The sequence below is a fragment of the Aythya ferina genome (assembly GCF_964211825.1).
Source record: "Aythya ferina genome assembly, chromosome: 2".
NCBI lineage: Eukaryota > Metazoa > Chordata > Aves > Anseriformes > Anatidae > Aythya > Aythya ferina.
Window position 1 is genome coordinate 65,197,783 of NC_140297.1, and position 27,312 is coordinate 65,225,094.

General features: G+C 37.1%; 1 protein-coding gene across 3 annotated transcripts in view; it reads right to left on the minus strand.

Annotated features, from left to right (window-relative positions):
- Positions 1-27,312, minus strand: part of LOC311430900 (solute carrier family 12 member 7) — an 81,768-nt gene that overhangs the window by 10,577 nt on the left and 43,879 nt on the right. For 2 of the 3 annotated variants that reach the window (XM_084507841.1, XM_084507842.1), the window contains exons 9-21: positions 24,089-24,256; positions 22,052-22,150; positions 21,360-21,417; positions 19,136-19,310; positions 17,629-17,747; positions 15,667-15,765; positions 13,550-13,669; positions 11,891-11,995; positions 9,465-9,633; positions 5,184-5,379; positions 4,658-4,827; positions 4,380-4,511; positions 2,899-3,006 (exon numbers count right to left, since the gene is read on the minus strand). In XM_084507841.1, the coding sequence (XP_084363967.1) occupies positions 2,899-3,006; positions 4,380-4,511; positions 4,658-4,827; positions 5,184-5,379; positions 9,465-9,633; positions 11,891-11,995; positions 13,550-13,669; positions 15,667-15,765; positions 17,629-17,747; positions 19,136-19,310; positions 21,360-21,417; positions 22,052-22,150; positions 24,089-24,256 (1,718 nt within the window). Of the gene's footprint in view, positions 1-873; positions 991-2,898; positions 3,007-4,379; positions 4,512-4,657; positions 4,828-5,183; positions 5,380-9,464; positions 9,634-11,890; positions 11,996-13,549; positions 13,670-15,666; positions 15,766-17,628; positions 17,748-19,135; positions 19,311-21,359; positions 21,418-22,051; positions 22,151-24,088; positions 24,257-27,312 lie in introns of all 3 variants that reach the window. The other variant, XM_084507843.1, reaches the window with a different exon arrangement.

Here is a 27,312-nt window from a genome sequence, read left to right on the forward strand (position 1 = left end):
TGAATACAGTAGCTATTGTGAATATGGAAGAAGTTAACAAAATACATGCAGCTACTATACCTGCTATACTGCAGTGTCCAATAAACTAAAACTTCAAACTAACAAATGTAAGATGAATTCAATTCAGTTATGCTTTAGGGGAAGCTAGTTCTCAATTTTTAGAAAGACAGTGAGGCCAAAACAAATTCTGAACCTATAGTACATTTTGATAAAAATGCAGAGACAAAAAGGTACATTTTTGTTATTGCTACCTTGATAACAACTTAAATCCATGTAATAAAAGGCATGATTCCATACTTCAAGAAAAAAGGGAAACACAAAGGAATACTGCACTTCTACAAACTACGCTATGCATCTTTACAGATAAGCAACACTTCAAGTGCACACTAACAGCACTGATAACACCAGTCAACTTCCTTTCAAGCTCGGTAAGCAGAAAAATAGTAATGACTTACAAAAGCCCTATCTATACAGTTTTTGAGAAGCTTCAGCACTTCAGTAAGGGAACTAAAAAGGAAAAGCAATGCTTTGAAAGCATGAAACATGCTTATTAATCAAACATCCACTATAAAAATGTATAAGAGAGAGAAGGCAAATAAATATTGTTGCTTCTAACTCTTAAGAAAACCAATTGCTCCCAGATAACACATGCAATTTTTTAATCAAAACTGTGACAAAATAGGATGCAATTCATGTCACAAACATCATCTAGAGAAAAAAAAAACATAGCATGATTAAGACTATACTGAAATTAAAATTTATGAAATCCTGTTTTGGTAACAATCAAGATGTTTTTTTCTAGTTCAGTTTGCAATAGTGGCACTAAGTGTTGCAACGGGAAAGACCTATACAGCCAGTACTATGTCCAGCTACCTCCTCCTCTCCATAGTCATTAGTCATCAATGCCTGTACATCTTGGCCAATGGACTGTAGACTAGAGTAGCTTTTTCTTCTGATTGAGCCTCGAGACTCATCAGTGATGCTCTGAATCTGGGACAAAAAGGTTACCAATGACAAAAATAGTCTAAAGAAAAAGAACAGACAATTGTATTATTCAAAATAAAAAATGTCCTCATTTAAACAGATGAGATATGGTATCATAGGTTATTATACACTTGGTTTGTTTTCACAGATGTGGCACTTGTTTATATATGTGTATATTGTGGAGTTCTGTACCTAACTGCTAACTGTTTCAAAAAAAGTCTCTTTACAGAGATTTGTTAAATCATGAAATGAATTAAAACATTATGGGAACCTCATATACTCACGTGTTCATGAGGGTCATGTCCCTTCCTATGTGTGTTGGCTCAGATGAATTGATTTCATTCAGTCATAATCGCAAGTATGGACAACTGTAGATTCATTCCCCAGGGATTTACAAACTATAACTGTGCTCCTCATCTACATGTGTCCACATTTCTGTCAATCTTACAATCTATACAAGAGTACTTATGTGGAACAACCCAACACCAAGTAGTGTTGGGATGGATGACTGCCATATCAAAACTTGAACAAAATTGCTGCCTGCCCCAACAGCTAGAACTAACCAGAGGAAAAAGCCAACCACAATCAAGCAGATCAGCAAGGAAGTGAATCTATCTCTACATTTTTTTCCATATCACAGAATCACAGAATGTTAGGGATTGGAAGGGACCTTGAAAGATCATCTAGTCCAATCCCCTGAAATTTGCAGCATTATTGACAAAGTCAAGTAAATAAGCATTTAGCAGATGCATCTAAATCTGCAGAAAAAAGAATCTAATGTCTCCTGTGCACCATTTCTGCAAGAAAACCCAACCATCACATGGTTAAGATCAAGCAAATTTCACTTAAAAAAAAAGTGAGAGAAGAAGGGAGGACAAGGACAATTCCTTAGGTATATGAGCAGGCTTATGAAGGAAAAATGAAAAGAACAATGTACAAAAACAGATTATCTCGATGAAGGTTTGAAGAAGTACAAGCACAGAAGAGTTTTTTTTGTTTTGTTTTGCTTTTACTAGAAAGATTTTAGGTAGATTCAGACCAAAAGGAAACTGCTATGACACAGATGAGAAAGAAATTAAAATGTACAGCTGCACATTTTTATAGTTACACTGTAACTTCAGGAAATCCTACAAAAATGAAAAGGATAACTAAGGACAAAAACAAAGGAACTACATAGGCATGAAAGATTAATGTCAAAAAAGCTTAGGTGTAAAATGAGTTACAATTCTCATTAGACAAAATACACCAAGACAAATATTCTAGTTATTTCATGAATGAGCAGTTAAACACTGTAGAGATCTCTCATTTGGCATGGGAGGGAAATCACTGCAAATGACAGAACAGCCAAATTAATAACTTTTAAAGCACAAAAATGTGTTGGTAATAATAGGGTAGTTAACAGAATAAATGAGTGGAGAGAAACACTATCCAAAAGTGAAAAAGAAGATCATTTTAAATAAAGTTACAAATATTCAGGAAAACATAGCTGAAAAAAAATTGTTATTACAATGTACAAAATACCATGGAGGACTAACAAGAGTAGGGGAGCAGCAAATAGCATCCTCATCTGGAAGAAAATACGGGCTCAGAGGATTACAAGCTAGTCAGCCTAATTTTGCCTTTTGGTGCCACAAAAACCACAAAATCCAAAAAGAAAAAAAAATACACACACAGACAAAAACCCACAAAAACAAACAAAGCTACCAGGAAAACTACATGTATACTTATTCAAATACATAGGGATTTTTTTTCTTCAGATTATTTTATTCAAGTAAGTGAAACCTGCTGCAGAGAAAGTAACATACAGTACAGTTAAAAAAGTTTTTGACAAGTCAGAAACTGATAAGAAATCACAATTAAGAAACATGATTTTCATATTTTTGAAAGAGTATCTTACCAAACTGAAATTCCTACCTCTCTTTCCCTTTCATTCTTTGATAGTTGCATCTGTTTTAGCATCTGGGATCGCTGTTCCATCATAAGTGTCTTTTCATATGTAAATGCAGAAATGTCATTTTCAAACTGCAAAAATGATTGGCATTAGAAACATCAGAAGAGAAGTACCACTCAAAAAATGACCAACATTTAGACACTTGTACCCCACTTATTTTTGCATTCGTTGAGCCCTAGATTCATTTATGGCATTAGAGAAATCCCAAACGTATATCTTATTGACGATTTCTGCTGTTTGAAGATGAAGTGTTAAGAATAAAGACAATCTCCTACTATAAACTGCCATACCATACCAACAGCAATGTAATATTAGCTAAATTTTAGGTACTTGGGACAGACTTTCCATTGTTCTGTTCCAACAAGGCTGCAGAAGTGAGGAAAGGTCAAAGGCATTTGTTCAAACTGTCTGCATTGCTAACCCCTGAGCATGTGAGCGTTATTATTATCTAAAGACACTCTGTGTCTTTAGAAACAGTCTAAAGTCACAACATAACACATTACCCTTTCTCCAGTGAGAACTGTTCACTATAAAAGCACTTATGAAGAAACTCTAGTATATATTCTCACATGAGCTCAAAGCTAAAATACAACCCATACAACCCCAACCACTTATCTGTGCTGCCACTGGTATTTAAACTATCTCAACATTTGGAAGATTCTCAGGCTTAAATATGGCCCACATAAGAAACGAATAAACTGTGCTTCCTATGCTGACTTCTGCTTACAATGCAACCAAGGCCTTTCTTGTGGTATGCTGTCCATCTTCTTTCACCTGTGTATGCCACAGCATTTTTTTTTTCCTAAGTTATTTATGCTAATTTAAGTGATTCTTAAAACAGTCTAAATCTGCTTTATGGCATGACAAATATTGAGAGGTCAGCTATCTCAAAAGATTCTAAGAACACAAGATCTTGAAAGGAACAACCCATTCCTATGCTCCTTCGTACCATTTCAGAATGAGTGGAGAAGAGATTTCTGGTCTTAGGTCTGAAAGTGAAATTATGCTTTTCCTTAGTTGCCAGATGGGTATGTACAGTTTTATCCCTTTCTTTTTAGCAGTTTACACTGGTGTTTAAAAAATAACAAAATACAAAATTTACTTTGTCTGAATTTGAATCATGAATCTGTAGCTACATTGTCTTGCTGTTCAGTGCCAAAGAGACTGACAATGCCAAAAACAACAGACAGTTTCTTGGGGTGCTGAAGTTTCCTTATTCCAGAGACATATTTTTACAACAGCTAGAGAGATGGACATGTTAGTCATTTCTCATGCTGGATGCCAGGGATTATTAGACTAAGCACAGTTGGTCTTTTTTACCAGTGATCACTCCCTAAAAATCTTTTCAGTGTTGTATTTATGTTAACACATTAGTTTCAAAAAGACTAAATCCAGTTTCCCAAGTTTAGTCTCAATTTCAGTGAAAAAAAATGCAGTAACCTACCATTTCAACAACTTCCACTTCAGCATTCAGGCGAAGATGGTACAAGAACATCTGAAGATCCTTCTTCATTTGAATGCTATTATCATCCATTTGAGCAACAGTGAAGATACGCATTTTACATTTTCTCCAAACCTATCCAAAAATGCATTATTTATAAGTATTCGTAATACAGTGATTGCTATCTCCAAGTATAATTCTTTCACAGTGAACATTTCATTAGAAACATTTAGAACTATTTATTACAAAATGAAATCCCAGCCATTTTCTATTGTCCTTGCCTTGTGCTGTCGAAGGAGAAAAGGCAGTAACATCAGCATACCACCATCATGAACAATCCACCACACATCTATGTTTCCTTCAGTAAAACGTTCTTGATTTGTTGGAAACAAATCGATGTTCTTAGCCACCAATAAAGCCTGCTGAGCTGCAGTTGTTTCTCGTACAGTGTCTGCAAGGGAAAATAAGACATTTGATCAAGAACTTCTAGCTTTCATTCCCAATGTTTTATTTGTATTTTTTTTATTGTTGTTGTTGATGTTTGTTTTAAATTTAAGAGCTTAAATCCTCTCAGACTCTGCCTTGGTGAAAGAGGACATTCTGGGTTTAGTGAATAATCCGCCTAAGAGGACAAGAGAAGCCATGGTTGAAGAGACTGAGTATTGAGAGTACCCACTCCACATGAAGTTAGAAGTGGGGAAATACCAAGTGTCCACTGGATATTCAGCCTCACATTTTTCCCCACACAGCAAATACAACAGCTATATAGTTGTATTACAACTACAGTAAGAGTCAATAAACACATACCAACAAAATTTTTCCAAGAGAAATGATTTTCTGTCCGCTTCCATGACTGTGGCCATGCCATCAAGACTGTGTTGTGTTTCATTCCTCCTAGACCAGCTGACTGAATCAAATGTGATATTCCATCTCTGAAACTAGGAGATACCACAATCTGGCAAAATCCTTTAGTCTTTTCTACTCCCATTAAGGCCTTAACATTCTGTGTGAAAGGAAGTACACATGAAGTACAGTCAACAACACTGATAATAAATACTATAAGGAATAACAGTACCACATAAGAGAAAAACATTAGACACAATGTACAACCAACATCAAGGAGCCACTCCAATTCCCCAATAGTGATTTCCAACCTAAATATGATTTCATGGTGCTACAATTCTATGGTAACTAAATCCCAGAATAACCCCTGAAAAGACACCAGAGTTTTTTCATTTGTTTAGTTATTCAGCCTTTTACTTCCAAAGAAGAATCAACATGATATGAGTAAAATCATATTAAGTAAAGATAATAAATGCTACTCCAAGTGAAGTCAAAACTTTATTCACTGAGAAAACACTGTATCTATGGAATGGCAAGTCCTTCTTTTGGAATTGGAAGGGTATGGAAAATGGGATGACAAAGATTTTAGAACTCATTAAGAAAGAGGCACATTCTCTATTTATCTGCTCCAAACATGGTAAAACAGACATGCAGGAGACAGTCAGAATCACTGGCTGCATAATGACAAAATAAGCTGACAAGATTCAGTTCCCACACTCCTCAATTTCAATATGGCTCCCCTTCAGTTAAACACCAGCATAAAGTCACATAACCTAATAATTTAAAAGTAGCATCCCACATGGCATCAAGGTTTTCCAGACAACACCAAGTTGGGGGAAAGTGTCAATCTGCCAGAGGGTAGGAATGCCCTGCAGAGGGACATGGACAGGATGGGTCCATGGGCAGAGGCCAATGGGATGAGGTTCAACATGACTAAATGCTGGGTCCTGCACTTTGGCCACAACAAACCCATGCAGCACTACAGGCAGAGTGGCTGGATAGCTGTGCAGAGGAAAAGGATCTGGGGGTGTTGGTCAATGCTCACCTGAACACAAGCCAGCCGTGTGCCCAGTTGTCCAAGAAAGACAACAGCATGCTGGCTTGTATCAGGAACAGCATGGCCAGCAGGAACAGGAAGGTGATCATCCCCCTGTACTCTGCCCTGGTGAGGCTGCACCCCAAGTGCTGTGTTCAGTTTGGGGCCTTTCAGTACAAGAAGGACATGGAGGCCCTGGAACATGTCCAGAGAAGGGCTACGAAGCTGGTGAAGGGTCTGGATCACAAGTCCTATGAGGAGTGGCTGAGGGAACTGGGGTTGTTTAGTCTGGAGAAGAGGAGGCTCAGGGGAGACCTCATTGCTCTCTACAACTACCTGAAAGGAAGCTGTGGGGAGCTGGGGGGTCAGCCTCTTCTCACAGGTAGCTAGTGATAGGACTAGAGGGAATGGCCTCAAGTTGCTCCAGGGGAGGTTTAGGTTGGAAATTAGGAGACATTTCTTCTCAGAACAAGCAGTCAGGCATTGGAACACATTGCCTAGGGAGGTGGTGGAGTCACCATCCCTGGCGGTGTTTAAGGAAAGGTTGGACCTGATGCTTAGGGAGGGACATAGTTTAGTGGGTGACATTGGTACTAAAGGGGTGTTTGGACCAGATGATCCTGGAGGTATTTTCCAACCTTAATGATTCCACGATTCTAAGGTTGACAAGGGAACATCAGATTTGGCATTTCCTATGTTTTGATAGCATGACTTTGAAAATCCTATAATCATCAATTGCCTACGCGGGAGATAAACATTGTTTCTAATAAAAGCACCAATGCACCAAAATATGTATTGACGGAAAGCACCAAAATATATATATATATATATATATATATATTTTATATTATATTATTATTATTATATTTAATTAATATATTATAATTATTTAATTAATATATTATATTAATTAATATATTATATTATATTTAATTAATATATTATAATTATATTATATTATTATTATATTATATTATTATTATATATATATATATATATTTTGTAATTTTTTGTTTGTTTTAGAAGAAAATTGTTTGGAATTTCAGAGGAATAGATGGTTTTGGACTCACAAAATAACCTTCAATAGCACATACAATAGCATTAATGCATTCCTGTTTTCTTTTGGATGAAGCAGCTTCTAACCGTGGACAGAGTCACTAGGTTTGCTCTTTGGCTTCATAGTTGTGTCAGAAACAAAGAAGGCTGAGGACTGAAGAACTGTAAATTATTCTCTGCATTTGGCCAGACAGTTTCAGAGGAGGTTTCTGGACAGTTCATGCTGCCCACAGTGTCCTTCAAAATGTTATTCCTACCTTGGTAGCATCTTGTTTCTACTTTCCTCTCAACAGAAGAGAATCCTCTGAATTCCTGCCCACTTTTTATTCCTTATAGTTGCAAGCTCATATCTCTGTCTCACTGTACATAAGTTCTCACTAGGTGCTCTTGTCTGCTGTTCCTTAAGCATATCTCCATCTCCCTCCTGATGATAACTGGAGGCCAGACAAAGAACTGTTGCATAAAAAGTAACACAATTCTCTGCTCTTAGGTTCTGTTACTGACCACACAATGACTTCCAATCAAAAAGTACTGTTGCAAGAGAAGTTCTATAAAACACCGGTAAGGAGACATTTGATTACAAAATGATTGCTACTAGCTTAGTGTGGTTTCACATAAGAAATTCTGTTCAGTATACCAGTATAGAAAAAAAAAAAAAAAGTCTTCTGAGAACTTGGTATCAAAACTGACAAGTCTGCGTGTACAAACAATATCTGTAAGGGCGTGTGTATATATATATATATATATATCCTTTTCAAGAGAAAAAGAAGAAATTTTGATTTTCCACAAATCTTCTAGAAAATGCATTTTCTAGCTGATGTTTTCCAAAACCACTGAGCCATTCAGACACTGTTTTAAAATTTGTCTTCATTTATGTTTTAAAAGCAACAGTATCCTTGATCTTGACAGTAGAGGGTCTGACTTGAGAACATAGAGATTAGGTCTCCTGTAAATTAATTCCCAGATCCATCTCTCAGAAATGCTTATCTATGCTAGAGGTGTCAGATCCAAATAATTTAGTGCTTTAGGAGTCTTTACACAGATTTCAAGAAGCCTTGGATCAAGACAGTAGACAGTTCAACTGTTGCTCATTTCAGTAATACTGCAGATATTACCCATATTTGAAAGAGATAAAAGACTACATGGGGTTTTCTAAAAATATTTTGTTTCTCTGTAAAGTTAGGAGTAAGACAGCTTTAGAACTCTATAAGCAACTATATATCTATACTACCACCATATACCAATACTGGAGCTACTGCAGTATACAAAGAAGTACACAGTTTGTTTAAGATGAAACAAAAATGTAAAATTGCTTTGCTTTGAAAATCAAATTTTTATGAACAGATATTCAGAACAAATAACTCTATTAACTTGCATTTTTCATTCAGGGGACAGATTTAAAATTCAGAGTTCAGATATTTTCAAGTGCTTCCCACAAAAACATCTCCATGTAAATCCAAATAGGTAGCACAGTCAAATACAGGTTGTCAGAAAACAAACAAACAAACAAACAAACAACAACAACAAAAATTCAAATTAAATTAAATTGCGTTTGTAAATACAGTTAGATGTCATCATAAACTATATGACAACTTGCTATTTTTTCCCACCTCATCCCACCATCTTTGGCCATATGGGGCAAATAGTAAAGAGAAAAAGAACGATGTTGCTTTATATTTAAGCAACCAACTAAGGTGAAGAAAAAGGTTGTTCCTAACTTTAGCTCTTCTAAGTATTTCTAGGACAATGTAGAAAGCAGTATAAGGTATACATCTAGAGGATGAAATTATGCCAAAATTCTGCATTTTAAAATGAATAAAACTGTTTTCTTCATAAAGTTATTTGTTAAAAATCTACCACTTAATATTTTTCAAGAATGCAATTTGATTGCGAACCCAGGGCCCTCAACACTGAAAATACGTCTAAGAAGTATCAGCATTGTCTCATTCCATTAGGAATTTTCATAAATCATTTGATTATAGTACACCAACCTAGTTTTTATTTATATATGAATATATAAACTATATACATATATCAATTGTGCTGACAGTCAGAACATTTTTTAAAGCATTTTTTTACAGCAGTTTCATTCAAAATATCAGATTCAACATTTAAATACTAATACAAGAGTTTGTAATACATCTTTTACATACCTCTTCAGCTTTCTGAGTTTCTGTACATTTATCCAAATAGGTTCCTTGAAGCACAGATCCCACAATAGTCAGCCCTTTACCAGCCTTCAACTGGGAGGTGAAAGAAAGCAATCTTGGATGTTTCACCAAGTGTTCACAATCCAAATTTAACAAGACCAAAAGTTGAGGTCTGCCAAAAAAAATTACATAAGAGGACACACATACATATACATAAAAGCAGGGAAGAACTGGAAAAATAGAATTAATAAGCAATAAAATGCAGATTCAATGGCAGACATTCAAACATTAAGCAAAGAAATCATAATTAGCAGTAGCTACACCATTTCAGGTACATGAGCCACCATCCTCAACACCTTACCCTAAGAGAATAGGTTTACTAAGAAAATTGTTGAAACAGAACTATCACCCTTTGGAGGTTATATAGTCCAACCTGCAGCTTGAAGCAGTTAAATGTTGAATTGCACATCAGATTGTTTAGGCTTCAGTCCAGTTAGATCTTGAAAACCTCCAGGGACAGAAATTCTACCACCTCTGGGCAACACCTACCAATGCTTAACTGTCGTTATTTTTATTTTTTTTCCTTTCCGTTTTAGCATTTTCTCTCATTCTCCCATCATATATTGCTGTAAAGAGTCTGTCTTTTCAACAGTCTCCTCTTAGGGACCGGATGTTTACCAGGTAGTTATACTAGCTTTTAGATTCCCCTTAAGCCTTCTCCAAGCTTAATAAACCTCGCTCCCTCAGCCTTTCCCCACAGGAGACATGCTCCAGTGCCCCAGGCATCCTGGTGGTCCTCTGCTGAATGCACTGCTGCTTACTGATGTCTGTCTGGTAGTGGGGTGCCTAAAACTGAATTAAATACTCCGAAGATATTCTAATGAACGTTGTGTAAAGAGGAATATTTACTTCCCCTCAATAGGCTAGCTATGCTCCTGTTGCTGCAGTCCAGCAATGCCAAGGCCTACTGCTGGCTTACTATGCACTCAGAACAACAGGTTCTTTTCAATATCCTTATCCTGTACCATTGCACTGGGCTAGTTGTGGGGGGAGGACTGGGAGGGACCGTGGGTGGATGGCAACACTAGTCTGTCCCATGGAGTAGACTTTGCCTTTGACCATGATGTTCATGTTGACTCATACCTCTACCTCTTTAGGTCCTTCCTAGAGAGTCATACTCTTGACTGCATTGACAGCATGAGTTTGGTTTCATCTGCATACTTAATGAGGTTGTACTCTGCTTCCTTCAATACATAATTTGCTTACTGTCCCCAAACAAAAGTTCTATACTTTTCACGTCATTACTAAAAATTCAAAAGAACTACAAGAGAACTGGAGTGTATTTCCCTCCTCAACACCAGCACAGCTTAAGATAGAACAAGAAGGTCTAGTTCTACCAATTATGTTGACACAATAGCAGGATAAGTCATCTGTAACTGGCTGCAGACATTTAACATTTACATTAAGTTATTTTAGTTGACATTTAAGTTAACATTTACACTAATGTTTACAATAGATGTCAAGCTCATACACAATATAAAGGTTAGGAACAAGCAATGGCTCATGGATTCTTTAGTAACTGCTTGGGTTCTTCAGCCCCATAAGAAAAGGTAAAATAATACAAATAATGCTGTCACACAGAAGAGCAGCAGAACATTGGTTGTACGTGTACCCAGGGATACAATCACATCTGTGATAAGTGGCAGTTTCTTTTTTGTATCTTCCACTGATCTCTGAGTTATTTTAATTTGCACTGCGTATATCAGAAGTGACAACATGTGAAAATACTTATGTTTTTAAATATTTTTTTGTGTTGGCTTTGAAAAATTGATAGTTTACCAAGTAAAAGGAATAGACTATAAAAACAGCAATGGACACTTATCCCCATTACAAACAAAGTACTCCAAATGTGAGATTTTAGTAAGATTTAAGCACTTTCAAAGACGTTGCTATTAAATTACATCTACCTTAATGTAACGTAAGTATAAAAAAAAAAAACAAAAAAAAACAAACACATATGTCCACAAATAAGGACTCCTCTGTGTATTTTTAAATAGAAATCTTACAGAATTGCAGCACGTTTCTTTCGTTAGAGACAGTGGGACCAAAGTAAACTGTTCCTTTGAATCTGAAAATCTTGATAAAAAAAAAAACATTAAAACCCTTCTGCATTTTAGAAAACCACGTCAACATCACATGGATTTCAGTTCAAATTTATACATTTCCCTACCAAGCTGATTACATGCTGACCACAAGTTAACATTCTATTACAGTAAAACAATAGAATTGCAAAGCCATCATTTCCATGACCAAGTAAAAACTTTATTTTAAAGATGAATATCACTTTGGCCATTAGCTTTACCAGTAGTATTCCCAATCGATCTACATATTTCTAGAATGATGTGAACTTAGATGGCATAGACTTTTACCTCCAGTTCTTGGTGTGAGGAGGACCATCTTCAACACGAAGCAAAGCATAGCGAGCTGCATTCAAAGACAGTCCGCGTATTCCATCACCCCACTCTTTTTCTGCTCTTTGTGTTGCAGAAGACATTTAATTAAACAGGATGCAGTTTATTTACACAAATTAAGTACATTTTCTCAGGTGAGGGATAAAGAACATAATTTTTTACATGAATGCTTGAAAAAGACTTATCTCGCAGACTTAAATCATGAATGAAGACTAACCAATAATCAATAATGAAGCATTCTCAGGTTCTTTCAAGAGTTCTATTTATTAAGTATTTATTACTATTTATTGTGCTCTCTTTTATACTTCAGGATTTTTGTTTTAATCATGAGAACCTGTTAAATTGCTTGTAAGTGGTAGAACAAAAAAATGAAATTTCATTTCCTATGTGTTAGGGTTACACCTCCTCCCCACCCTCCTAAAGCTGTCTCTACTTTCTTTTCTTCCCAGCTTCTCACAGATGAACATGAAGCTTTATGCTTCTTCCCAGGGAGAGAGATTTGTCCAGACAGAAGTTTTTAGACTGTTTCAGAATGGGTTCTTGCTCACTCCTCAGACCAAATCTGCCTTTGCTTTTGTAGTGGGAGTGACTGAGTTTCTGCAAAAAAAAGAATCTTTCTACAAGGTAGATGCAACAGCTTATGGTCCAACGTTTGGAGAATCTGTATATGAATTTGGATATATACACACATATATATATATACATCCAAAATATTTTATGTATGTATATACATACATATACGCACAAGCAGAATTCCTTTCATCGGATCTGACTTATTGGATAAAACAAGCAAAAGAATTTCCTTGTAACGAAACCAATAGCAAGAGCTGTTATAATCCAGGAAGACTATATCCAAGAAAGCGTCTATCCTGGAAATGGAGGCATTAAAAGACGGAGAATCCACAACATGGAACAATCTATATCTGTTGATCTACTGAACACTTGTGCTTAATTACTCACCAGAATAACTAGACTCATTTCAATTTTCTGGTCTTTTTTTTTTTTTTGGACTAGAATTGCATTGGATCTTTCCTTAGAAATGGAAAATGCACACACAAAAATCATAAATACAGAAATAAATACTAGATGAGATTATTTAATGAACTGAGCATGCTCTTTAACTCTCTTTCTGTAGAGCATTTCTTACAGGTGTGGCTCTTAAAGTATATTGCAAATTAAATTCTAGCCTTCAGAAAATGGATCAGTGGGCACTCTGGATTTGTGCAATTGATTCTAAAAAGTGCTAAGTCTACATAAAAGAGTAGAGGTTTATGGCTTTGGCACAAGATAATATAATATTTTTGTAGTAGTTCCTGTTTGGTGTAAAAAGACAATATACCCGAAGTATCAAATATGACACCATAGTTTTTGTTCAAATGAAAACTTCCCAGCCATATTAGTTCTTATTTTGATTAGTTATGCCTGCTGAGGACTTTGGAACAGAGCTTCCAGAGAAATTAGAACCTGCAAAGTTGTAACGCTTAACAGAGATGGCTCTCACCTTGTTTCAGGGAACACTTCGTTCTGTTGCTTCAATTGTATCTACTTTGTATAAAAAAGCTTTTTTCTGAATGTTAAATATATTAAATATAAAATACATAAGATATATGGTCTTACCCTCTATATTCTATGTACTTGTATATACATCCTGCAATTAACATGGCAACCAAAGCATAGTACCAGGAGCAAATGAACATCAAGGCAAGACATAAACTCATCCCCAGGAATGAAAGAGTCCTAGAAGAAACCATTTTTTCAATTATTAAATAGACATGCATGTGTTCTACAAAGTCAATTTCTTACTTAAGTCAACTCCCAGAACGACCTCTCTATACCTTCAAAAAATTTCATAGCTAAATATATAAATAAAATACATTGTCATAGCTTTAGTTTATAAAAATCACATTCTGAAGCCTATGTGAAATAAATGTAATTGAAGAACTAGATATAATAGAGTTACCACTACTGCCAGTTCTGTAACTCTACCATTATTTCTAAGTAGGATCTGTTTCAAAACGTGCCATTGCTTACTGTTGATTTGAAGTTAAGCTTTAAGATTTCTCAAACAATACTGAAGAACATTATGCTAATTTCAGAAAAAAATAATTTAAATTAAATTTTACTAATGAATTGTATGTTCTACTTACAATGTGGCATGTCTCAGGTAAGGACACACACACATAGGAGAACAGATTACTGAAAACAATCTTTCAAAGGCTTTAAAGAATGACTGAGCTGAAAAAGTCACAGAAACATTTCCAGATTAAAGTTTATATGCCTGTTTTGTACCTAATATCACACAGACAGATGTAGGTCACCTCAGAACAGGACAGTTTTGTGTCTACATTTAGTCAGATAATACACCATGAATTTCTTCACACCTGCCTTTCAACTCAGAGCTAGCTTTTACTAGATTGACAAAGAACATATAAAGAGACAACTTTTGTTTGGCTCATTTAGTTTACTTTTTTATTACCATGCAAGTATTGAGTACAAACACATGTGTTCAAAGAAATGCTTTCTAGCTGTTCTATCAACCTAAATGTAGCCTGTCTACAAAAGCAACAGATGGTCTTTCATGCTTAATTTCACCTAGGAGTCTGCTTTTACACAAAAAAATATTCCCAACCCAATTCTGACCAAGCATTTTGACACTCAGTTTGCCTGGCAGAAGCGATTATATAGACACACAGTGAGTCAATTGGCTCACTGGTTTCTCTGAGGGAGGGCACAGGTTGTAGAAGTGTTGCCGAATTGTTACAAACTTTGCAGCTGCCATGTCAAAACTCTTTGCTTTTTATTCCTTACCATGGACCATCCTCCTCTTGCTACCCTCTATCTTATTCATCTGCTTTAGCTTTTTTTTCTTTGGACCTCCTACTATTTCTTCCATAATCACATTATTTGGGAGAAGAGGGGCTTTGAAAGACAAAACAAAACAAACAAACAACCTCAACAAGACACAACACCCACATTTTCTTCTTGATGTTGCAAACAATACTTGCAATGATAAACTTCAGATACAGGCACTGAAATATTTGGAGGTTTAAGTGCCAAACTAATAAGTACCTACTGAGCATATTCGAAAAGATGTGTCAGGGATTTAATTGTGGCATTTCATTTCCACTCTACCCTCTAAAGGGGAAAAAATAAACAACTCTTACATCCTAGAATCAGTCAAGTTTATCTCCTGAAGGATCTAGTTTTTAAAGAATTTTGGCAGTAAAATTTCTCAGTAAAATTTCTCAATCAAATCACTGCGAATAAAAAATTATATGCATTTTTAACATCAACTCAAAATCAAAGAAAATCTTATTCTGAACTTGTTCTAAGTCACTTAAGAAAAATACTTTGTGTTCAACCTCACTGACTGTCAAGTATCCACTTTTCTTCAGTTTCTGAAGCAATGGCTAAAGCATGACATAATTAAAAAATACTGATTGGTTACATAGCAAACTGACACATATTATTATTTTTTTCTGTACAAGTTTTTTTTTTTTTTTTATATGCGGATTATTTCTCTTTTTGCATAACGAAAATGAAAGTCAGTACTCCTGAAGATTTTCACCATTTCTTTATCTATATATGAAAGATGATACTCCATTACATCTTCATTCTTGCATACTAACTTATTGAAGTCAGAAAGGATATTTTGCTTAATTACAGCAATGCAATTAACAAATCAAGGCTGTATAAGCAGTTTTAATTCTTCTGAATGAAAGAATATCTCCTACCAATGGTAATACTTGAAACGAGGTCTCCAGTTGGGAGTCCGTAAAAGCGTCTGAACTGCACAAGCCAGATTTACAAACATATAGCACATCAGGAAAAACCTGTTAAGGTAAAACAAACAAACAAAACTATTTTGCAACAGGAATGAACTAGACAGACTCATGTTAAAAGGCTAAGTCTAAACACAGTCCAAAGAAAGTGCAGAAACTTCTCTACTGTGTTCACAATAGCCAACAGAACACAAGATGTAGATTAAATTAATGCTTTGTTTGTGTTTTGGTGGGGATAGAGTTAATATTCTTCCTAGTAGCTGGTATGGTGCTATGTTTTGAATTTAGGATGAGAATAATGTTGACAGCACACCCATGTTCTAGCTGCTGTAGAGCAGTGTTTACAGTAAGTCAAGGACTTTTCAGCTTTTTGTAGTGCTCTGCCAGCAAGGAAGCTGCAGGTGCACAAGAGGCTGGGAGGGGACAGAACAAAGACAGCTGACCCAAACTGGCCAAAGGGATATTCCATACAATTGACATCATGCTGAACAATGAAACTGGGGGAATTGGCTAGCTGGGGGGGAAAGAAGCACTGTTGCTTGGGCACTGGCTGGGCATTAGTCATTGGGTGCTGAGCAACTGCACTGTGCATCACTTGCTTTGTTTGTTCTTCCCACCCGACCCTCCACCCCCCATTAAACTGTCCTATCTCCTGCTGTATATCTTATATCTTAGCTCTTGTGTTTTTCAATTTACTTTCTCATCCCACTGGGTGGGGCAGGGAGGAAATGGCTGTGTGGTGTTCAGTTGCCTGCTGGGTTAAACACCAACATGCTGGTAGAATGTCATGTCTCAAAACATGATGTTAGATTAATTTTCAGTCTCAAACAAAGATTTCACAGAAAACACAGCTAACATCTGGCAATAATGGTGTATTGGTTTTGGCTGGGATAGGGTGATGGTTGGACCAGATGATCTTGGAGGTCTTTTCCAACCCTAATGACTCTGTGATTCGGTATTATTTATTTTTTTTCATATTAATTTGTATGGTGTTATGTTTTGGATTTGTGACCAAAACAGCACTGATAACACACTGATGTTTTAGCTATCGCTGAGCAGTGCTTGTACAGCATCAAGGCCTTCCCTGTTTCTCACACTGCCCTGCCAGCAAGTAAGCTGGATGTGTGCAAAAATTTCGGAGGGATGCATCTGGGATAGCAGTCCCCAGAGGATCAAAGGGATATTTCATTCCATGTGAAGTCATGCTTAGCAATAAAAGCTGAGGGAAAGGAGGAGGAAGGGGAGGATGTCTGGAGTTACAGCATTTGTATTCTCAAGTAACTGTTATGAGTGACAAAGCCTTGACTTTTCTCAAAATGGCTAAATCTTTGCTTACTGATAGGAAGCAGTGAATTACTTATTTTGCTTTGCTTGCCCATGCAGCTTTTGCTTTACCTATTAAGCTGTTTTTATTTCAACACATTATTTTTCTCACTTTTACCCTTCTGATTCTCTTCCCTCATCCCACTGTGAGGGGAGTGCACAAGTGGCTGTGCAGTGCTTAGCTGCCTACTGAGGTCAACCCAAAACACATGGAATAAACTTCCAAGACAACGTCAGTAAAATAAATTTCAGTTCATACCCTAAAACACAAAACTGTTTAAATAGGAAGAATTTTTATTTAACTTCTTTTTTAACATGTTTGTTTGTTTTTTAAGTTAAATGCTTTTGCTAGCATTCAGGAACTCTGGTCAAGGAAAGTTTCTTATGCCTTGAAATTAATTCCAACCAAAACATTTTTTTCATTTCAGATTACCTCAAGGATCAAATAGAAATGTAACTTGTTGGAAGACAAAGTCTAGAATGCATTATTTCAAAGAGAAGAAAAAAAAAAAAAAAAAACATTATCTAGTTAATTTAAAAGTAAAGTACTATTTAACTTAAAAGAACATGAAATAACAAATTCATACGTACATTGAAAGAATTGGTGCTACACTGTCCAAAGAGGCTATCAGAATTCCTATTTCACAAATACCAGCAGTGAGGAGCAGAGCCCACGTTGGTTCTCCGTTTGCTTTTCCATGACCAAATACCTAGTTCAATTCAAGTATACAGTAAAACTGGGGAAAGGTGTGTTTTATACTGTTGTGAAACATATTGCAGATTGTGACCTAACTAACTTGAACCTAAAACAGTAATTAGTTACAAAGGAAAACAAGAAAATCTATACCATAAAACAAAACAAAAATGTATGCTTTCCAATGTTGCAATCTTTACTAAAATAAAAGACTACATTACATTAAAGTGGTACTGCAGCTGCTGTTGAAATAAACTTAACTAACTTGAAATCTGAATGCATCAGAGAGTAATGCTTAGTCTATAAAAAGCTAACAGTTGAAAGCATTATTTTTTGTAATATACAAAATATACAAAATAGACATCAAGTCCGTATTTACAAACATAAATATTGATCCTTATTATTGATTATTCCTAGGAGGACTTAGGAAAGCCCTATTCTGCACAAGGCCCTACGAAAAATCATCTAGCACATGGTAATTTCCTTTGTTGTGAGAGCCATCCAGCTATACTGGATAATAGATGGCGAAATGCCTCACCTAAAGTTAGAGCTACCTTCAGTCTCCTCCACACTCCCCTCTGCAATTATAAGCATTAAAGCCTCACTCTCATTTTCCATAACTGCTTCCTTTCCAAATGTGTAGGTGCTTCACCTCATTCCTTCTTCATCCTGACTTCTCCTCTTTCCTTAGCTTCCTCTCATTGATCAGTCTACGTTCCTTTATACTATGAAATGTCATTTTTTCTGCTCATGTTTTAAAAGAAGTTTTTTTGCTTCTTTCTTAAACGTCATGCTCTTGCTCCTGTATTCATCTCCTCTCATTTCTCTTACTGTCCATGAAAAGGCTGTATGACTCCAAAACTGTAAGTGCCTTCCAAGTCTAAAATCTCTCTTCAAACATTTTTTTAATTTGTATTTTAAAAAATGCATGACATATGGAGTCATATAAAATGCATGACATATGGAGTCATAGAATGGAATTAGATTCTTACATCTTTCTTGACTTCAGCCTACAAAAATGAATAAAAATGAGAACTGTATCTCTATGACATTATAAGTTAAGTATCTCAATCATAACATTTAATTAACTTATTTCAAATTACAAATTGTCAGCACAATCTGGACTCAAAAAAAGTTTAGTTGCTTCTTAGCTTGTTCATTTCCATTAATAAAAATATTTTTAATTTTGACTCTCTAACATTTATATGTGAGGACAAAAAGAATTAAATTGCACAGAAAAAGACACGTTCAAACTTTGGCCTGAAAAAACAATGCTGCACAAGAGTACAAATGAGCTCCAAAACGTTTCCTCACAGTTCTGGAGGAATAACAAAAATAATGCCTCATATTTTGTTAACAAAAGATAAACCGCATTTGAAATATAAAGTAAAAATATTATCTCACTTGGATAAATGGTACAATGCCATCTCTTGCAATGGCCTGCAACAGACGGGGTGCACCAGTGAGACTCTGTAGACCAGCACCGCATGTTGAAAAGAATGAACCGATCACAATAACCCATGGAGAAGGCCAGGCCAGTGTACCAACCACTAGATTTCCATTAACTGCTTCTCCAAACCTTAGGGAAGTGAAGAACAAAACAGAACAGTGAACAAATACACACATAAACCATCAAACTCTACAAGAATTTATTTTGTAGCTTCTAAACCCATAGCTTGATCTTGGTTGGACAACATCACTTTTCAGCAATAAACACCACATCACATCATGCACTATAGGATTTCCCAAACAACCAATTTATCGTGCTGTATTAAAAAAACAACAACAACAACAACAAAAACATAATTGATTGATTTTAGGTACTGCCTTTTAAGCAGACAAGTGACAACTATCAGATATCTTGGCAAACTTTAAAGAATTAACAACAGAAAAAGTATTTACATATGCATCCTTTAGATCCTTGTGAATACCAGGAACTAGATTTCAGAAGTCTGCATTATACATGTGTGTGATATAGGTGTACCCCAGAGCATAAAGAGATTTGTTAAAATAACGTATTAGCCTTTCTAATATATAGCATGACACTGACATATGGACAACGAAATACAGAGGAACTGTTTACATTGTCGTGCTAACTAATGCAAGTTCAATGAACCACTATGACAAACAAGGCTAGGAGGGCGTAGAAATAAAAGAAAGAAGTGCTTTCATAACACAGCACTGAGTATCCAATCCAAACATAATTGACTTCATGTTCATTTATAGACATCTTAGGTGAAGCATGAAAAAGTACTCTTTCCTCCCCCCATGGGAGTATATAATTTCTTTATATTTTCATTTTCTAAAAAAACACCAGAGAAAATAAAAGGGTATAGGCTAAGAAAAATTATATGTTTCATCTCTTTTTGGCCTGGCTATTGACAACACCAAGGTAAATCAGATTAATATAACAAGCCAGTGTTCAAGTTCTTGCGTATGCTTAAGCTTGAATGCTAGTACTATAGAAGTACTATCTTCACTACAGGAGAAGACAGAGGAAAAAAAACACTACTTATGTAGGAGAAAAAAAAAAAAAAAACAACACACTATGCTTCTCTGATGACATATATCTGCTTCTTAATGCTGGCATTGGAGTTTGGCTTCCATTAAAACAAAGAGTAGGTACAACTTGAAAAGATTAAAGACAAACACTAGAAATGTACAAGCTTTTTTTTTCCCCATGGCAGATATTATGGCAATCCATGATGAAAACAAAACAAAAAACAGACAAATCCCCCTACGTTTTACTATTATGTTAACTTATTCTCATTGTATTAGCTTTGATTGGAATCCAGATTTTAACTTACACTTTTCCTTCTAGACTAAAAGAAATGAATTGTCTAAGCATTATCTCTTTCAGCATCAAAACAATATCCCAATGCCCCTGTTTTGTCAACCAAAGCAAATCTGTGCATTGGTCAGTATAAAATGAGACTCAAACAGGAAGGGAAAAGTCTGCTAGCACATTCCCCACAGCATCTTATTCAACTCAATCTCTCATCAGAGAAATTTATTAAGACCTGGAGGTGCTGTTCATGCTCATCTCTATTAATTTTATGCCGCTCATGCTTCAAAAAGTGAGCCTCAGAAAATAACACGGGTGACAACTAATCTGCATAAGAATCATGCAGCTAGTAGAAATTATAGGCCTGATGGTGCATTGCAGTCTTTCTGATGAACTCTGCTTGTCATGCAACTGTCAAAAATTTTTCTGCCTGCATTCTTCAGGAACATATTACCTCTCACTAAGTAATATCATTCTGGAGTAAGGGGAATGATATTACTTAGTGAGAGGTAATATGTTCCTGAAGAATGCTTACTCCACCTCAATAAAAATACTAACTATGCTTTTTCTCTCAAGACCATTTTATTAGGAACAGTTCCACTTCACAAACATTTATCTCAGATTCTTCTTCTACTTTTTTGCAGTGATACAGTCCATTAACATTTCCAGTTTTTGCAGCCATCTTAGCTCAAGAGATAGTCTTTCCCTACAGTTTTACCTAAGTGTAAGAAAAATATTCCACATGGATGTTTCCCAGAAGAGCCATTAATGAAAATAAGTCTGATTAACATAACCTGTTTTCATACATGCTCCTGATAAAAGTACAAGTTGAATGCAACTTACTTATCTCTTAATATCACACCTTCTATGCAAGCACCAAACAGCACTATGCAAGAGAGATCTGTTATTGAGACTGAAGGAAGATTACACTGTAAATGAAATAATTATAGAGGGAAAACGATTTCCTACCCAGGGATGAAATTAAAATGTCTATGACAAACTTTTTTTTTCATTATTCTCCCATACTACAACTTTTTAGTTTATGTTCCCTACAACTGCATTTGATCCACAATTGATTTGGAATATATTTTAAGCAAGCAGTTCATGCATAATGCAACAAGATATTTTCTCATACAAAGATATGTGTCTTCTAGTTATTGAACAACTAATAATTTGTTTTGCTGTTAGTTTGCTTTAAGACTTTCAGTAGTTATGCTGGGTATAATGACAAAGCAATCTGCCAACTAAAATATGCTAAAATGTCTATGTCACTTAACTGAAACCATAAATTGTAACTTGGAGCTTAAAATGTTAGTAGAAGATAGGAGATACATACATACACATACATATATGTATACATCTACATACACACACACAATATATATATTTGTGTGTGAATAGATATTTAAAATTTCAGTTTAGATTTCATTATTTTTATATTCAGGCAACTCAAATGAATTTTTATTGAAATTCTATAATGTACCATACCTATAGAAAGCCCACTAGAAAAAAAAAAGCCACAGTACAAAGGATACAAATAAAAGAAGTAGTTGAAATAGCTAAAATAGTTCCAGTAGGAATAGATTTCTGAGCATCCTTAAGATCGCCAGATCTGTTTGAACCTGCCATAATACCTGGAGAAAAAAAAAAAAAAAGTCACAAAAACATGGAATATTAATTTCATTTAAATAACAAATACATGCCTGACCTGGACAGGATGGGTTGATGGGCAGAGGCCAATGGGATGAGGTTCAACATGACTAAATGCTGGGTCCTGCACTTTGGCCACAACAAACCCATGCAGCACTACAGGCAGAGTGGCTGGAAAGCTGTGCAGAGGAAAAGGATCTGGGGGTGTTGGTCAATGCTTGCCTGAACACGAGCCAGCTGTGTGCCCAGGGGACAACAGAAGGACAACAGCATGCTGGTTTGTATCAGGAACAGGAAGGTGATCGTCCCCCTGTACTCTGCCCTGGTGAGGCTGCACCCCAAGTGCTGTGTTCAGTTTTGGACCCCTCACTACAAGAAGGACATGGAGGCCCTGGAACATGTCCAGAGAAGGGCTACGAAGATGGTGAAGGGTCTGGAGTACAGGTCTTATGAGAAGCGGCTAAGGGAACTGGGGGTGTTCAGTCTGGAGAAGAGGAGGCTCAGGGGAGACCTTATTGATCCCTACAGCTACCTGAAAAGAAGGTGTGGGGAGCTGGGGGTTGGCCTCTTCTCACAGGTAACTTAGTGATAGGACTAGAGGGAATGGCCTCAAGTTGCACCAGGGGAGTTCTAGGTTGGAAATTAGAAGACCTGCATTTGATTCAGAAATTTGTGTTACCACCCATCATGAAATTCCAGAAGGCTCAGAAAAAAGTCAATCATTTTTAGAATGGGGAAATATACAAGAGTAGCAAAATGTAGGGGATGGATGTTTTAAACTAATAAGGGTTTAAAAATTTGAACCAGCATGACCAAATGTACTAACTTTCTACTAAACAGTCTATACATTAACATATGTAAGCAAATCAATTAATAATGAAAACAGAAACAAAAGGAAAGGAGCAGGCATGAAGTACAGAGGAATGGTCAGGGGATCACAGGCATACATTAGTGTTTGAACCTAAATACAGAACAAAAATCACTTTCCAAAACACTGTAAAAGAGTGGAAAAAAATCATGCACTATTTCTGCCATCAGTCCTAGAATTGCCCTGATCACTGTTAGAGGCAAAAATCAGATGCTAAGGTCAAGAATCCGGTGCAAAAGCACTGACAAACACTACACAGTGAAATCATAAGCACAGGCTGGCATACAGTAAGATTTTGATCTTACTTTTTTAAGATTAAAGAGACAAGGGTGAAGAAGAGGGATGGGAAACAGGAAAGAACCTGAAGTATAGAAATGAGAACAGTAAGAGGACAAGCATACGAAGTGACATCTCCATTTGGTATTCTTCTAGCAAATAATGTTGCAACTTTGCATCAGAATTCTGTTCTCTTACTTGATATTAAGTTGCTTGAGCTAGGATTTTTCAACAAAAATTATTTAGTTATTTCAGTCAAACAAGACCTGAGGGAAATGATATAAAATTAACCTAACTTTTAATCTTGATAAACAAAAAAGTCTCTGCTAGTTACGGTTGAAAAAAAAAATTGGAAGTTTAAACAAAGCTCATGCAGTTCATGGCTTGAATACCTGAAACACCTTAATACCCAACTGTTCTCTCTCATGCATATGAAGATAAACACATTATGAAGGTAAGAAATTTTGACTCAGCTGCAGCTTACTCTGAACAAACATTTAGTAACACATGGAGCTTTCTTTTTATTTCCAGGTATAGAAATAAAAAAGTATATTTCTTTTTTATTTCCAGGTACATAAACAGCACTTGAACTGATCCATTAAGTTCTATAAACTCCTAAAATAACCAGTAGCCAGCTATGTCTTTCCAGCACCAGAAAATCTGCTACTTAAAACTTGGACAGAGACTAGGAATATTGTGTCAGCAATAAACATTCACACAAAAATATTTTTTCAACTATGAAAACACGTCTTTACTCAAGGAAAATAGGTATATCTACCTGTTACAGATGGAAAATAAATCCCTACAAGCATTGTGAAGTAGGTCATGATGTCTGTAAAAACATAAGGGCGTCCACCAATTTTTATGTCTTCTGATCCAGAAACTGATGGCTGATTTTTTTTCTCAACTATTGATCCTTTTTCTGAATAGGCACTCCACAGATTATCTACAAGGGGAAAAAAGAATAGCAATTGTCAACTCTGTTTCATAATATGAAATACTGAGAATGAAATACCGTTATAAATTAGATGGCTTTTCTTACTCAAAAGTCATGATGCTTCCCAAAACTTCCTTATGAAATGAAGAACGGAGAATCAATAACATCAATATCAGTTGTAACTTGTAGACATTTCCACTGTATGCCAGCAGTGGTGTATGGGATGTGCCATACAAGATTTTCTCTTCCATTAAAGAAAGATTTAGTTATAGAATTAAATTCTAATACTCTTCTAGAACATCCACTTACATTGCACAAAAATATGGGTGTATTATCAATTATAGTAGTCAAAAAAAAAAAAAGAAAAGTATAGCAGTGAAAAAAGAAATATTTGCAGATTCAGGCAATCTTAGCATACATTTACATTTCTTGTTCTTAATTTTTGAGGAACAGGTAAAAAAAAATGCTTCTTGGCAGCAACTTGAGTTGAGACCTGCTATACAGTATAGTCTGGACAATACTTCAAGACTTGGTTGCTCATGATTAAGGTATTCCACATGGTCACTAACCAGACCCCAGAAGACAACAGAAGATCAAAGGTGGTTTACTTTGTTGTTGTTTTTTTAAACAAAACCAAAACAATATCCACCACAACCCACCCCCTTAAAAATTAAAAAATAAACAAGAACCACAGCTTTCGAGAGCTTACATTTGTAGAAATTCTAGTTATGCCCCTTAAAATGATGGTAAGGACACCTAAACCTGACTCTTACTTTAAAATAAAATAGTGTTTCCTATCATATGCTAGGAGACAAAACAGATACTTTCTCTCCCTGTTAAAGAGAGATTGTATACAAAAGATTTTCCACCATGGAAATAAATACTTCCTATAGACTACCAGGACAATAGATCTGGTGGCCAATTTTCAGTCATCCAGTGCAACTTTCGGGAGCTGAGCATAGCATTCTGAGCCTCCACAATAGCAACATGTTACTTTGAGCACAATACGAAGATTCAGAGTCAGAGTCAGAGGTAATCTCCTAAGTGGCCAAAGATAGAGTGGTTGTATGCAGATTTGGCAAATATTACAGAATCACAGAATTTCTAGGTTGGAAGAGACCTCAAGATCATTGAGTCCAACCTCTGACCTAACACTAACAGTCCCCACTAAACCATTTCCCTAAGCTCTACATCTAAATGTCTTTTGAAGACTTCCAGGGATGGTGACTCCACCACTTCCCTGGGCAGCCTGTTCCAATGCCTCACAACCCTTTCAGTGAAGAAGTTCTTCCTAACATCTAACCTAAAACTCCCCTGGCTCAACTTAAGCCCATTCCCCCTCATCCTGTCACCAGGCACGTGGGAGAACAGGCCAACCCCCACCTCGCTACAGCCTCCCTTGAGGTACCTATAAAGAGCGATAAGGTCGCCCCTGAGCCTCCTCTTCTCCAGGCTGAACAAGCCCAGCTCCCTCAGCCGCTCCTCGTAGGACTTGTTCTCCAGACTCCTCACCAGCTTTGTCGCCCTTCTCTGCACCCGCTCGAGCACCTCCATGTCCTTCTTGTAGCGAGGGGCCCAAAACTGAACACAGTACTCGAGGTGCGGCCTCACCAGAGCTGAGTACAGGGGGACGATCACCTCCCTAGCCCTGCTGGTCACACTGTTTCTGATACAAGCCAGGATGCCGTTGGCCTTCTTGGCCACCTGAGCACACTGCTGGCTCATATTCAGCTGACTATCCACCATCACTCCCAGGTCCTTCTCTGCCTGGCAGCTCTCTAACCATTCCTCTCCCAGCCTGTAGCTCTGCTTGGGGTTATTGCGCCCCAGGTGCAGGACCCGGCACTTGGCCTTGTTGAACTTCATGCAGTTGACCTCAGCCCATAGGTCCAGCCTATCCAGATCCTCCTGCAGAGCCTTCCTACCCTCGAGCAGATCGACACATGCACCTAACTTGGTGTCATCTGCAAACTTACTGAGGGTGCACTCAATGCCCTCGTCCAGATCATCAATGAAGATATTAAAGAGGACCGGCCCCAGCACCGAGCCCTGGGGAGCGCCACTAGTGACTGGCCTCCAACTGGACTTGGCTCCATTCACCACGACTCTTTGGGCCCGGCTATCCAGCCAGTTTCTAACCCAACGAAGCGTGTGCCAGTCCAAGCCAAGAGCAGCCAGTTTCTTGAGGAGAATGCTGTGGGAGACGGTGTCAAAAGCCTTGCTGAATTCAAGGTAGACCACATCTACAGCCTTTCCCTCATCCACCCAGAGCGTCACTTTGTCATAGAAGGAGATCAGGTTCGTCAAGCAGGATCTGCCTTTCATAAACCCATGCTGACTAGGCCTGATCGCCTGCTTGCCCTGCAAGTGCTGCGTGATGACTCTCAGGAGGATCTGCTCCATGAGCTTCCCTGGCACTGAGGTCAAACTGACAGGCCTGTAATTTCCCGGGTCTGCCCTCCGGCCCTTCTTGTAGATGGGCATCACATTTGCTAGCCGCCAGTCAACTGGGACCTCCCCCGATAGCCAGGACTGCTGATAAATGATGGATAGTGGCTTGGCCAGCTCCTCTGCCAGTTCTCTCAGTACCCTTGGGTGGATCCCATCCGGCCCCATCGACTTGTGCACCTCCAAGTGCCGTAGCAGGTCACCAACCATTTCTTCGCGGATAGTGAGGGCCACATCCTGCTCCCCATCCCCTTCCACCAGCTCAGGGTACTGAGTATCCAGAGAACAACCGGTATTGCCGCTAAAGACTGAGGCAAAGAAGGCATTGAGCACCTCCGCCTTTTCCTTGTCTCTTGTAACTAAGTTTCCCCCCGCATCCAGTAAAGGATGGAGATTCTCCTTAGTCCTCCTTTTTGTGTTGATGTATTTACAGAAACGTTTTTTGTTATCTTTAACGGCAGTAGCCAGATTGAGCTCCAGCTGAGCTTTGGCCTTCCTAATTTTGTCCCTGCACAGCCTCGCTACATCCTTAAAGTCCTCCCTAGTGGCCTGCCCACTTTTCCAAAGATTATAAACCCTCTTTTTTCTCCTAAGATCAAGCCACAATTCTCTGTTGA